We start from the raw sequence: 13,896 nt of genomic DNA, 5'->3' as shown, positions 1-13,896 counted from the left end.
CACACACACACACACACACACACACACACACACACACACACACACACACACACACACACACACACACACACACACACACACACACACACACACACTCACGCACACACAAAGTCTTTCCCACCAGAGTTGGGGTGCCGGCTCGCAGTACATCGATTTTTTTCCAGTCCCGAACAGGACTTGAACTTGGATCGCTGAATTAGCGGTCGAGTACGGTACCACTGCACCGTCATGCCGATGGTGTGTGTGTGTGTGTGTGTGTGATTCACCATGGTCTTTGATCTCGTGTTGGACTCGTGATCGACAGCTATTTCCTTCCCGGAAGAGAGCTCAGAGCTCATATGTATGACCGATCTATGGGTAATGCTATAACCTTACACGAACACGCACACACAACTCCCCGCCCACGAGAGTTGGAGTAACACCCCCGCAGCGCAGCGATACTGAAATTATTTCAGCTCAGCCCTGGGCAGGATTCGAACCCGGACCTCCGAAATGGGAGCCGGGAACTCATACCACTGCGCCACGTGTGCATATGCGCGTGTGTGTGTGTGGTAGTCATGTAACACAGAAACGTGTAGAATCTTCGCTTAACCCAAGAGAAACGAAAAACGAAGCCCAACCTAACTGTACAGTGTGGGCTAAAAGTAGCCAGCAAGCAGGGGGACCGCCCGTGTTGCGGACCCGCGCGGTTTGGGCAGCGGCACGAAAGGTCGCGAAGGAAAAGGTCACAGAGACGACACGGGAGCGGCGTACAGTTGTGTTCAGAAGTCTCGATTCACCCTAAGGATTACGCCGTTAATAAACTTCCCCAAAGATAAAGTATTAGACTTTGTTAAAGGTTGACTTAGGATAAAGGTTTTGGACTTTGTTCAATTTCAAACAAGAATGACGTCCTTAATAAACTTCCCCAAAGATAAAGTGTCAGACTTTGTTAAAAGTTGACTTAGGATAAAGGTTTTAGACTTTGTGCGATTTTAACCAAGGCTGGATGTTAGAGCGTCGCTACATGCGGCGGAGATCGAGGTGACGGCGGTTCGGATTTTGCCTCCTGCGAGTTGGACCAAGGGCATGGTTCATTCATTTCCACGATACAATGTTCCCTGTAAGGGGCACAGTACTAGCCTCCTGATAGGGTCGGGGGGGGGGGAGGGTTGTTTACGACGTTTAGCTGAATCACTAAAAGCCCTTATACACTGTCAATCATGATTGCACAATCATCGAGATTGTGCAAGCAGTGTTTGGGCCATAAACTGTCAGTAAGATTGAGCAATCTTTACTTACCTCTTGGAGTTTGTAGAGTTGGATGAACTCCCTCCAAAATTCCTGAGCGTCCTGTGTGCTCGCCATGGTTATAACAAAGGAAAGACTGAGCTGTTGGCGCAATCATCGCCACTATCACTCATGATGGTGTAACTACTATGCTTGAGCATACAAAATCAAGCCATGTTGGAAATTCCTCAATCATCTGCGCAAACACGCAATCCCACCCACTCACACAGGATATGCTTGCGCAATCATGAATATTGTGCAATCATGACTGACAGTGTGTAGGGACCTTAAGCCTAAGTTATGACGCCTTATTCGTAAGATTTACTAAGGTTTTTGTAAAATTATTTCATATAATCGTTTTGGAAGGTACAAATCTATAGACAAATGACATAGAAATTATTGATCAAACCGAAGGTAGATTTTCATATGTAAACGCGTTCGAGATGATTCGAAACAATTCGAAAACAATTCGAAACACGCAAACAACCCTGAGACTCGGGTCTCGCGCGGAACTGCCGCCAGCTGTACAACAAAAATAGAAAATATTCGTCCGAATTGTGATTATTTATATAATTATTTTCCCGAATGTCCGAACGTTCGCGTGGGCGGTTGGTCAATAAATTTGTGACGATACTTTATGAGGCGACTGTACACTTGTGCTCATGTCATGCTGTGCATATGTTTAGTACCCATTACTCTCTCTCTCTATCTCTCTCTCTCTCCCTCTCTCTTTTCCCTCTCTATCCTCTCCGCATTCCGTCTCTCCTCCCCCTCTCTCTCCTCCCCCCATTCTGTCTCTTCCCCCTCTCTCTCCTCTCCTCCTTTTGTCCCCCCCCTCTCTCTCTCTCTCTCTCTTTCTCTCTCTCTCTTTTCCCTCCCTCTCTCTCTCTCCCCATTCTCTCTCTCTCTCTTTTCCCTCCCTCTCTCTCTCTCTCTTTTCCCTCCCTCTCCTCTCCCCATTCTGTCTCTCCCACCACTCCCTCCTCTCCTCTCCCCATTCTGTCTCACTCCCTCCTCTCCTCTCCCCTCCACCTTCCGTCACCCCCCTCTCTCTCTCTCTCTCTCTCTCTCTCTCTCTCTCTCTCTCTCTCTCTCTCTCTCTCTCTCTCTCCTCTCTCTCTCTCTCTCTCTCTCTCACTCCTCTCTTCCATCCCTTCAGTCTATCTCTTTCTCGCTGTCCCCACTCTCCCTCCTCTCCCCCTCCTATCTCGCCTTTTCTTCCCTCTCCCCATGCGCTCTCCCTCTCCCTCTCTCTCTCTCTCTCTCTCTCTCTCTCTCTCTCTCTCTCTCTCTCTCTCTCTCTCTCTCTCTCTCTTGATGAACATTTTTAAATTTGTCTTCCTTTGTTGGCTTTTGTTGATAAAATCACAGTACTTTAGTAGTGCGTGGCTGACTTTGTAGATTTTATTATAACTAAATACAAACTATTATAATGAAAAAAGCACCACTTCCTCCCTTCCCCAGCCTTTGTAAGTAGGAGCCTTAGTAGACTTTGTACAAGGTCACGTTCGACCATTTTAGGCACCAGAAGTATGCGGAATTGAGGACCTTAATAGCGGCCTTTGTAATGAGGAAGGTACTAGTGAGTGCGTCGTAATTCATTTTTATTAAGGCCTTGACCTTTGTTTTGTTTTTAGATATTTTGTTTATATATGAACGTTAGGAATCGATCCCGGGACTTGTGTTTGGGAAAAATTTCGTCTTCGTCTTTTTTATTTATTTTATTTTTTTTTATTTTTTTTTTTTTAGAGAGAGAGAGTTACAAAGGAAACAAAATCCTTATTCCCCTGTCTTTTTCTCTATACCAAAGGGGACACAGCGGCTGCATCCTCTTCCCCCCAATTCTCCACGAGTTTGATGACGTCATAATGTTGAAAGGTCGATCTTTGGGTCCTTTTGATAATGTTAATGTTAATATTGAATAACAATAATTTGTACATATACCAAAAAGGCCCCTTTTCCACATATGATATTAATAATAGTAACAGTAATAATAATGATGATGATGGCGATAATAGTAATAGTTATGATAGTAAAGTTAATATGACCAACCCTAATCCACCGCGCATGCGCAGTCATATCTGCGCATCGTGACTCACTTGCAACATGGGATTATCCGACCATTGCAAGGCAGCTTGCACTGTGGCATTGCAACGCGTGTATACATACATATATGTATTTATTTATTTATTTATTTTATTTTATTTATTTTTTGAGATTGTGATGTGGGGTGCCTTCGCACAATCATCGCCCTAATCTGTAATGGCGGACTTCAGCTGTGTCAGGTAGACCAGTATCGCGTTTCATCTGGTGTCTCACGTTTCACACTGCGTTAACAACCTGAAACAACCATGCCCAGCTGGCTGGTGATAGGATAGACCGGTCCTGAAGAGGACCATTAGACCGGACTCTGTGTGTGTGTGTGTGTGTGTGTGTGTGTGTGTGTGTGTGTGTGTGTGTGTGATTCACCATGGTCTTGGATCAAGTTTTGGACTCGTGATCGACAGCTATTGCCCTCCCGGAAGAGAGCTCAGAGCTCATATACAACCGATCTATGGGTAATGCTGTGACCTTACACGCATACACAACCCCAACTCCCCGCTCACGAGAGTTGGAGTAACGACTCGCAGCGCAGTGATACTGGAATTATTTCAGCCCTGGGCGGGATTCGAAACCGGACCGCCGTAGTGGCAGGCGGGAACTCTAACCACTGCGCCACGAGGTGTGTGTGTGTGTGCATATATATATGCAAAAAAAAAATCACAAAAGATACGCGATAAAATATTTTTGCAGAAACCACTGGGAAATTGAAAAATTTACCGGGCGCTTTCGTCTATTAAGACATTTTCAGGTACAGAAAAGCAAGACAGTAACAATATATACATGAGAAGACAGGATATTCGGAAAGGTCCCATGTTTTGAATTATCACACAATCTTGTCAATAATAATTTATTTAAAATGGACAATTTTATTATTGACATGTATATATTGTTTCTGTATTGCTTTTCTGTACCCTTGAAAATGTCTTAATAGACGAAAACGTTCGGTATCTGTTTTTTTCAATTTCCCGGTGGTTTCTGGAAAAATACACACACACACACACACACACACACACACACACACATATATATATATATATATCCTTTTTCCTCAAACCAAGGCTTGGGTGACAACTTGTTCGGCTGCCTCAAGTTGTCTGATTATCCTGACCTTGAGAGGAAAAAAAAAACTGATTTAATAAACAACTCTGTTGTGCCTGTCGGGTACAGTCGCCACCAAAAGTGCTGTCGTGTGTGAAAGAATCTTTTCGTGTGTGGAATTTGAGTTCTGTTTGTTTATTTATATAATTATTTATTGTAATGTCTTTTAATGAACTGTATCGTGGTATTTTCTCACTGTAGGGGTGTATACCGTGTATGTATGTATGTATATATATATATATATATATATGTGTGTATATATATATATATGTACATATATATATGTGTGTATATATATATATATATATATATATATATGTGATGTGTGTGTGCATATATATGTGTATATACGTAGTTGTAGTCCTCTACGCTTTCGCCTAGTGTTAGTGCTAACTAGTGTTTCTTCCGGTCTAGTTACTCCTCTGATGGTGGGTCATGCTTAAGTGCTTAGTTCACACACACACACACACACACACGCACACACACACACGCACACACACACACACACACGCATACACACACACATATAACTCGATGGCGCAGTTAGAGTTCCCGGCCGACACTACGGCGGTCCGGGTTCGAATCACCCCCCCCCCCAGGGTTGGAATAATTTCAGTATCGCTGCGCTGCGGGTCGTTACTCACATGGGTGTGTGTGTTTGTGTGCGTGTAAGGTCACAGCATTACCCATAGATCGGTCATATATGAACTCTGAGCTCTCTTCCGGGAGGGAAATATCTGTCGATCACGAGTTCAACACGTTATCCAAGACCATGGTGAATCACACACAAACACACACACACATAACGTACACACACACACACACACACATACACACACACACACACACACACACAGACGACTTGCTGGCACAGTGGTTAACGTCTCGCGTTCCAACACTTAAAGTCCCAAGTTTGAGTGGCGCAAGATTGTTCACAGGGAAAGAAGCATCAGTAAACTACTAAATTATACCCCCCCCTCCTCACCCGCTTCACACTGGACAATTTATCGTCAACTCTTGTTAGTTTGAACCTGGGGAAGTAGAATTTGCTTACAGTATTCTGATCTAAGAACAGCAATGTGTCTAACATTTGTTTAGGTATAAACTTATCTAGTTTGTCATTCTAGTCTAAGAATATTTCAGCAATGTGTAGCATTTGCTTAGATATAAACTTATCTAGTTTGTCATTCTAGTCTAAGAATATTTCAGCAATGTGTCTAGCATTTGGTTAGATATAAACTTATCTAGTTTGTCATTCTAGTTTAAGAACATTTCAGCAATGTGTCTAGCATTTGCTTAGATATAAACTTATCTAGTTTGTCATTCTGGTCTAAGAACATTTCAGCAATGTGTCTAGCATTTGCTTAGATATAAACTTATCTAGTTTGTCATTCTAGTCTAAGAACATTTCAGCAATGTGTCTAACATTTGTTTAGGTATAAACTTATCTAGTTTGTCGTTCTAGTCTAAGAACATTTCAGCAGTGTCTAGCATTTGCTTAGATATAAACTTATCTAGTTTGTCATTCTAGTCTAAGAACATTTCAGCAATGTGTCTAGCATTTGCTTAGATATAAACTTATCTAGTTTGTCATTCTAGTTTAAGAACATTTCAGCAATGTGTCTAGCATTTGCTTAGATATAAACTTATCTAGTTTGTCATTCTCAGTCCGTTTGACATTTCGAGGTTCGAGAAAAGGAAAAATTCGTAACTAAAGTTGTTGTCGACGGAAACGAACTCACAAAAGTTGACGATAATTCTCTCAGTGTGAAGCGGCATTTTGAGACCATCGACCCTTTTTGTTAACGTAATTAGTATTTTAAAGTAGTATTACCACTACTACTTTTATTATTGCCGCTGTGTCGGTATTGATTTCGTCTCATAATGCTTGTATTGCTATTATTAATATATTTTCGCTATAATCATTACAATCTCCATGATATTTTTTCATTTCATCTGCGCCGTGATTTCATACAAAAGAAAGCATTAAAAGTAATCGCCGGTTACAAACAAAAAACACCCTTATATCTCCTACACATAGAGACCATATTGAACCCAAAATATTCGTCACCCTACACGAGAGATCAAATACCAAGCGAAATGAATCAATTAAATAAAAACATTGTTACTAATTCGTTGACTAATTAATCACAAAAAATAATAGTTGGATATCAAACTCAGGAACACTACTGCATTGTGATACATCTCATAACCCCACCTTCGTCCTCACTAGGAAGAACAAACATGGGGAGAAGTCTTTCAGATATGGGGGAAACGGGAGCCTTCCTTGGCTACCCTACAACATCTAGAGACCGATCAGAGGCCCATTTGAATTGGGCAGATAGAGGACACTAAAACAGACATTGCTGTGATCAGCCTATAACACTTAGAACATATACAAGTTCAGTGCAGTTATACATGTCTGCATTTCCAAGAAACCTCACATTTAGTCACACACCTCTTCACTAATTACACAGCAGTGGCATTACACAAGCATAAGCACAATATATATGGGGTGGAGGATCGATAGGGCCAACCGTTTCGTACCTTGCTCTGGTATTACGACACTGAGTACAGGTCAACCATTGCAGCGTTATCATCAAGGTCTTTAGGTCCAATGTCATCTGTGATGATGAAGAGTATCAAAAGGAACATAGAGTACGTTGGCCTCTTGTGGATGACCGCTGCCATGACAAAGCTTGACTGGTCTGACGTCACGAGAGGCTGACATCATTGCCTGATTGGCGCTAAACTTCCCCCAGAAGAACGCAGACGCTTCCATGAACTCTATATTCTTTTCCTCTTCTAATGACACCTTCCCCACCCCTTTTTTCTAGTTCAGGAAAATAGACTGATTGGATCAGCGTTGTCCATCGGGCTGTAGTTGTCAGGTGTTGTCAGAAGATCTGGTGATCATGGACCGACAAAGTGGGATGCGTTCGGAGGAGGTTGAAGATCGAGAGGGACAACTTCCGGCGAAGGATGCCCTGCCTTGTTACATGTGCGCCATCAACAATCTGGAGAACTGTACGCACTTGGACGCTGTCAGCAGAAACGTTAATTCTAATGCCGTGTCCATGAACAACACTCCAGTCCCGATCCATCATGGAGGTCGCGACATTCCCCCTTCATATTCGGCCACGTGTCCCGAACTGGTGCGGCCTGGTCACGTGACTTTCGCGATGGGAGACCCGCAGGTGGCGATGCAGAACTCGGAAGTTCTTGAGGACAGCGCTACTAGGAAAAAGAGCTGCGTTATCTTTACATGGTCGTTGTTAATTTTCATCATCCTCTTCATTGTTATGTGGATCGGATTGTGGTTTTAGTAACTTTACTGCCTGCGGTATATAAATTCTCGTTTCATCTATCGAGGGATGTCTCTTGTGGCACAGCCCTGTCGGTGGGATTAGTATCAAGGAAACTTACCAAATGCACATATAGTCGGAATTGGCGTTCACAAATGATGCTGATAACTAGCCTAGACTGAGTCTCACAGTTGTCTCTGGTTTTATATAAAGTCCTTCCGTGCGATACCAAATGATCCTCCTAAGGCACTTGGTACCAAAGTCATCGAAACTCCTCTTCAAGTCAGCATGCAGTGTCTAAATCGCACTACCGCCGACCTTCTCCAGTTGTAACCCAGTCTGTTTGCACCTTAGGATTTCCCTTGATTTAATTCGCGGTCTGAATGATGCGACCACAAGTCTTAAGATCAGTTCCAATCTTCCAGCTAGTACTAACGGGCATGTGATCGATCTTCCTTACTACTCCTCCGTCACTATATATATATATATATATACAATGTCCAACGGCGTAGCTCTCGTCTGAAACATGGACAGAACTCTAGCGAACATGGAGCATAACAGGGGCCTTTGCCGCCTTCGACGACCTAGATATCGATTAGAGGTTAAGTTCGGTATGACAAAATGAGGACATTTAAAGTAGGCATTGCTGTAACCATGACACAACACTGGACACACCAGCATACGCAAGTAAGCTACAATGCTCTGACCTCAGTCGTGCATGGTCGCTGTCATGACGAGTGCAGAGTGTAGTCTGACGTCACGAAAAGCTAACATCGATGCCTGTTGGGCACCAAAGTTTCCCCAGAAGAACGCAGACGCCTCCATCAAATCGATATTCCTTTTCTCTTATAACGACGCCTTCCCCTTTTTTGTCTCTAATTCAGGAAAGTAGGCGGATTGGATCAGTGTTGTCCATCGGGCTGTAGTTGTCAGGTGTTGTTAGAAGATCTGGTGATCATGGACCGACAAAGTGGGATGCATTCGGAGGAGGTTGAAGATCAAGAGGGACCACTTCCAGCGAAGGATGCCCTGCCTTGTTATATGTGCGCCATCAACAATCTGGAGAACTGTACGCACTTGGACGCTGTCAGCAGAGACGTTAATTCTGATGCCGTGTCCATGAACAACACACCAGTCCCGATCCATCATGGAAGTCGCGATATTCCCCCTTCGTATGCGGCCACGTGTCCCGAACTGGTGCCGCCTGATCAGGTGGCTGTCACGATAGGGGACCCGCGGGTGGCGACGCAGAACTCTGAAGTTCTTGAGATTAACAGCGCTACTAAGAAAAGGCGCTGCGTTATCTTTACATGGTCGTTGATCATCTTATTCATCGTCTTCATTATTTCGTGGATCAAATTCTGGTATTGGTAATTTTACTGCTTAGAACAGCTAAATCCTCGTCTCCTCCATCAAGCCTCTATTATGGAGACAATCCTGTCAGTGGGGTCAACATCAAGGAAACATCGAAGTTGACGTTCACAAATGATGCTGATAACTAGCCTAGACTGAGTCTCACAGTTGTCTCTGGTTTGATATAAAGTCCTTCCGTGCGATACCAAATGATCCTCCTAAGGCACTTGGTACCAAAGTCATCGAAACTCCTCTTCAAGTCAGCATGCAGTGTCTATATCGCACTACCGCCGACCTTCTCCAGTTGTAACCCAGTCTGTTTGCACCTTAGGATTTCCCTTGATTTAATTCGCGGTCTGAATGATGCGACCACAAGACTTAAGATCAGTTCCAATCTTCCAGCTAGTACTAACGGGTATGTGATCGATCTTCCTTGCTACTCTTCCGTCAGTACTATATATATACAATGTCCAACGGTGTAGCTCTCGTCTCAAACATGGACAGAACTCTAGCGAACATGTAGCATAACAGGGGCCTTTGCCCCCTTCGACGACCTAGATACCGATTAGAGGTTAAGTTCGGTATGACAAATTGAGGACATTTAAAGTAGGCATTACTGTAACCATGACAACACTGAACACACCAGCATACGCAAGTAAGCTACAATACTCTGATCTCTTTCGTGTATGGTAGCTGTCGTGACAAGTTCAGAGTATAGTCTGACGTCACGAAAAACTGACATCGATGCCCGCTTTGCACTACAGTACCCCCCAGAAAAACGCAGACGCTTCTATCAACTCGATATTATTTTTCTCTTCTAACGACGCCTCCCCCATTCTTTTTTTCTAATTCAGGAAAATAGACGGATTGGATCAGCGTTGTACATCGGGCTGTAGTCAGGTATTGTTAGAAGAACTGGTGTCCATGGACCGACCAAGTGAGATGCGTTCGGCGGAGGCCGGAGAGCAAGCGGGACAACTTCCGGCGAAGGACGCCCTGCCTTGTTACATGTGCGCCATCAACAATCTGGAGAACTGTACGCACTCTGACGGTGTCAGCAGAGACGTCAATTCTAACGCCGTGCCCATGAATAACACTCCAGTCCCGGTCCATCATGGAGGTCGCCACACACCCCCTTCGTATTCGGTCACACGTCCCGAACTGGTGCTGCCTGACCACGCGACTTTCACGATAGACCCGCCAGTGACGACACAGGACCCGGAAGTTCCCGGCAGGAACGACGCGACAGGGGGGAATTTTTGCGGGAAACTTGTGTATACTCTTATACTTATCGTGATCGCCGTTATTGCTTTCTGGATAATATTTTTCAGAAGGTGATTGTAATGTTTCAGGGGGTCTTAGGATTCATTTGGGTAAACTTTACTGCCTGGACTAAGTATCCGACCTAGATATGGACCAAAAGGTCTCCTGTCGGCATGCTCCGCCTTTGTAATCCTTTGTAATCTTGGGGGTTTTCTTATCATCTGATTAGGTTAAGGAAATAGGAGGTTTTGGTCAGGTCAGTGAAACGATGTATAGGTTTGGTCAGAGTAATTGTGATTTGAGAACAACATAGACATTTGGACTGAAGTTTCCTCCTCCAACTTGAAAACCCCTTTTTGTGCTAGTCAGACCAACCCACACTTGTGCCAAATTGAGTGCCATATAAACGTACGAAGTTAAACTAATATTAACAAAACCCGACTTGGTTAAGATGCACCCGGGCTATGCAAAGATTCTAGAAGAGATGATCGCGTCTGGAAGCGTGGAATTTTTTTTGTCTCGGATCACGTGCTGGACTCGTGATCGACAGGGATTACCTTCCATGGCCACAGTAGATCTTCAGTTGGAAGAATACGCCAAAGAAGTTTCTGCACTCGCACGTGTCGCCAGTACACATGATCTCCCACGCAAGCACCCCTCCCATTCCAAATAACTCTCACCATGTCTGATCATCTTGCCTCAACCACCAATTCTGTGGGCGTCCCCCTCGTGTCCGCCATCGAGGATTGTCTCTTGTGGAGAAAACGCTGAAGAGGATCAATATCAGGGAAACGTAGCACATGCCCATATAGCAGTTGACGTTTTCGAATTGTGCTGGTAACTGAGCTAGTCTGAGTCTCAAAGTAGTCTCTGGTTTGATGTAAAGTCATTCCATGCCATACCCAATGATTCTCCGGAGGCATTTGGTACCAAGGTCATCGAGATGCTTCTTCGAGTCAGCATTCAGTGTCTTGTGTCGCATCACCTCTGAACTTCTTCAGATGAAACCCAGGTGAGTTGCGTCTCAGGATTTTCTTTGATTTGATACACGATTTGAATGTTGCGACTACAAGTCATTCCCAAATAACTCTTTACTCCTATAAAACCTGCAGTTCTGTAGTATCTTCCATCTAGTACTAATGAATATTTGATCGATCTCCTTGGCCACTCCTTCATCACTACTATATATACATGTCATGTCCAAAGGTGTGGCTCTAGTCTCAAACGTGGACAGAACTCAAGCAAATATGGAACAGAACAGGAACCCTCCTTTTCCGCCTTCCACAACCTAGATAACGATTAGAGGCGCAATTAGGTAGGACAGATAGAGGACACTTAAAGTAGACATTGCTGTAATCATTATTACGAGTTCAGAGTATAGCCTGACGTCACGAAAAGTTTACATCGGTGCCTGCTTGGCACCAAAGTTCCCCCTTGAAGAACGCAGATGCTTCCATCAACTCGATATTCATTTTCTCTTCTAACGACGCCTTCCCCTTTTTTTTCTAATTCAGGAAAATAGACGGATTGGATCGACGTTGTACATCGGGCTGTAGTTGTCAAGTGTCAGAAGAACTGGTGTCCATGGACCGACCAAGTGAGATGCGTTCGTCGGAGGGCGGAGAGCAAGAGGGACCACTTCCGGCGAAGGATGCCCTGCCTTGTTACATGTGCGCCATCAACAATCTGGAGAATTGTACGCACTTGGACGCTGTCAGCAAAGACGTTAATTCTAACGCCGTGTCCATGAACAACACTCCAGCCCCGATCCATCATGGAGGTCGCGACATTCCTCCTTCGTATGCGGCCTCGTGTCCCGAACTGGTGCCCCCTGGCCACGTGACTGTCACGATGGGAGACCCGCAGGTGGCGACGCAGAACTCGGAAGTTCTTGACAGCAGTGACGAAAGGGAGAGGAGGAGAAGAGGCAAAAACGTCATGGTTTCGGTGTTGACCTTATTGTTAGGGTTTATTTTTATGTGGATATTCTGGAAAAGCAGGTGATGTGGGGACGGAGATTAGTTTGGTTAATTCGACTGCTTGACATAACTCGGTTGTTAGGAGTTATCGTCTCGGCTGAATAATGTCGTATGGTATTAGGGTGTGGTCTGTAGTGTGCCCATCGGGTGATGGTAGATAGAGACGCTAACCACTGGAAGAATACCCAGCAACGTCTAGGGCTCGAGAGAGGTCCTTCCTTAGGTAGTGAGTAGGATCGTCTGACATCTGGTTTGTGTTCCGGCGATCGTCCGAAGGGGTATTGGAAGATGGATCCAAACATGAAGCACTATTATTACATATATTGAAACTTTATTTGAATTTTATAGATACCATCGAGTTATCCGAAGGTCTGTGTCACTGGTTTGGTGTGTTTTTAGGCACGTTTCGCTCCGTTTCGGACTTCGTAACAACCGCTTCCGGTGTGCGAGTTTGAGGTTAGCGGAGTCGTTTCGTGATTTTCGTCAGGTTAGTGAAATAGTTAAGTGGTCTTTATTTTTTATTTTTATTTATTTATTTCATTTTTGTTATTAAGTTGGGAACGTCAATACCAGAGACATTTTGATCTATTCGGGTTTACTTTCCTCTTTAGTGAGATCAACCCACATTTGTGCCACACCTTACGGAACTACCTAATGTAGGCCTTATGGTCTCTTGCAGTCTCCTTAGATTAAAAAGATGTTAATCTAGGGAGTTAGTGTATGTGTTTAGCGTTTTCTAGATCTGTAGAAACCATCTTAGATAGGAAATATAGCATAGTTCATATTTATATTGTAGGTCTGACTTGTGACATTCCTGTGCATACATGATGTGATTTTCTTGTGTGTACCTGAGGATACATACAGCTGAGGTGACAAATATCCAAATAAGGATTTTTTACTAATATAATTTGTGATATTTATGTATAGATTAGTGTCGTTATTGATCATGTAAATACGTGATGTCTGATAAATAAAACAACTTTTTGTACTTCATTATTAAATCCTGTGTTTCTTTATCCATGTGACGAGACTGTCGGGGTGGGCAACCTTCATAAGTGCGGGTGCCAGTAGCCAAGTCTTCGATGTGTCAAAGGAGCAAGATTAAAGGCAAACGAGCAAGGGTCTAACCACCTCGTAGGGCCCAAAATCAGCGGAACATGTGGTTACTAATGGTATATATATTTTTTTTAATAAGCTTCCCCACCTATGTCCTATGCTCTTCGTTCTTGCTGCCGCCAGGCGATTTTATTCACCTAACCAACTTTCACCTGAATACAACAAATTGGCACCATCTGGGTCAAGTTACACGAAGGAGCTTCAATAAGTGACTTAACCCGATTTGTAACCAAGGTCATCACTCCCATGAATAGAATCGTCCGTTCTGTTCTTTTAAACGCTGTTATCTCGCTTGGACGAAACCCGGGGGGAGGTATTGTATTTGTTCGAGTTACGGCTGAATTAGTTCATGTGATTCAGATAAATTTTGGGGGGTTATCAAATCAAGTTCAATACTTATTTTTATTCAT

General features: G+C 43.8%; 1 protein-coding gene across 3 annotated transcripts in view; it reads left to right on the top strand.

The window, feature by feature from the left end:
- The window catches only part of LOC143033242 (uncharacterized), a 17,848-nt gene extending 4,917 nt beyond the window's left edge, over positions 1–12,931 (top strand). For all 3 annotated transcript variants that reach the window (XM_076198443.1, XM_076198444.1, XM_076198445.1), the window contains 2 exons: positions 9,983–11,403; positions 11,906–12,931. In XM_076198443.1, coding sequence (XP_076054558.1) covers positions 11,285–11,403; positions 11,906–12,395 — 609 coding nt within the window. In that variant the 5' untranslated portion in view covers positions 9,983–11,284 and the 3' untranslated portion in view covers positions 12,396–12,931. The remainder of the gene's footprint in view (positions 1–9,982; positions 11,404–11,905) is intronic.
- Positions 12,932–13,896: the final 965 nt, after the last annotated feature.

The sequence above is a fragment of the Oratosquilla oratoria genome, chromosome 15 (assembly GCF_046742065.1).
Source record: "Oratosquilla oratoria isolate Oo_2021 chromosome 15, ASM4674206v1, whole genome shotgun sequence".
Lineage (NCBI taxonomy): Eukaryota > Metazoa > Arthropoda > Malacostraca > Stomatopoda > Squillidae > Oratosquilla > Oratosquilla oratoria.
Note: the sequence above shows the minus strand (reverse complement) of the source record. Positions and strands in the feature narration are given on the sequence as shown.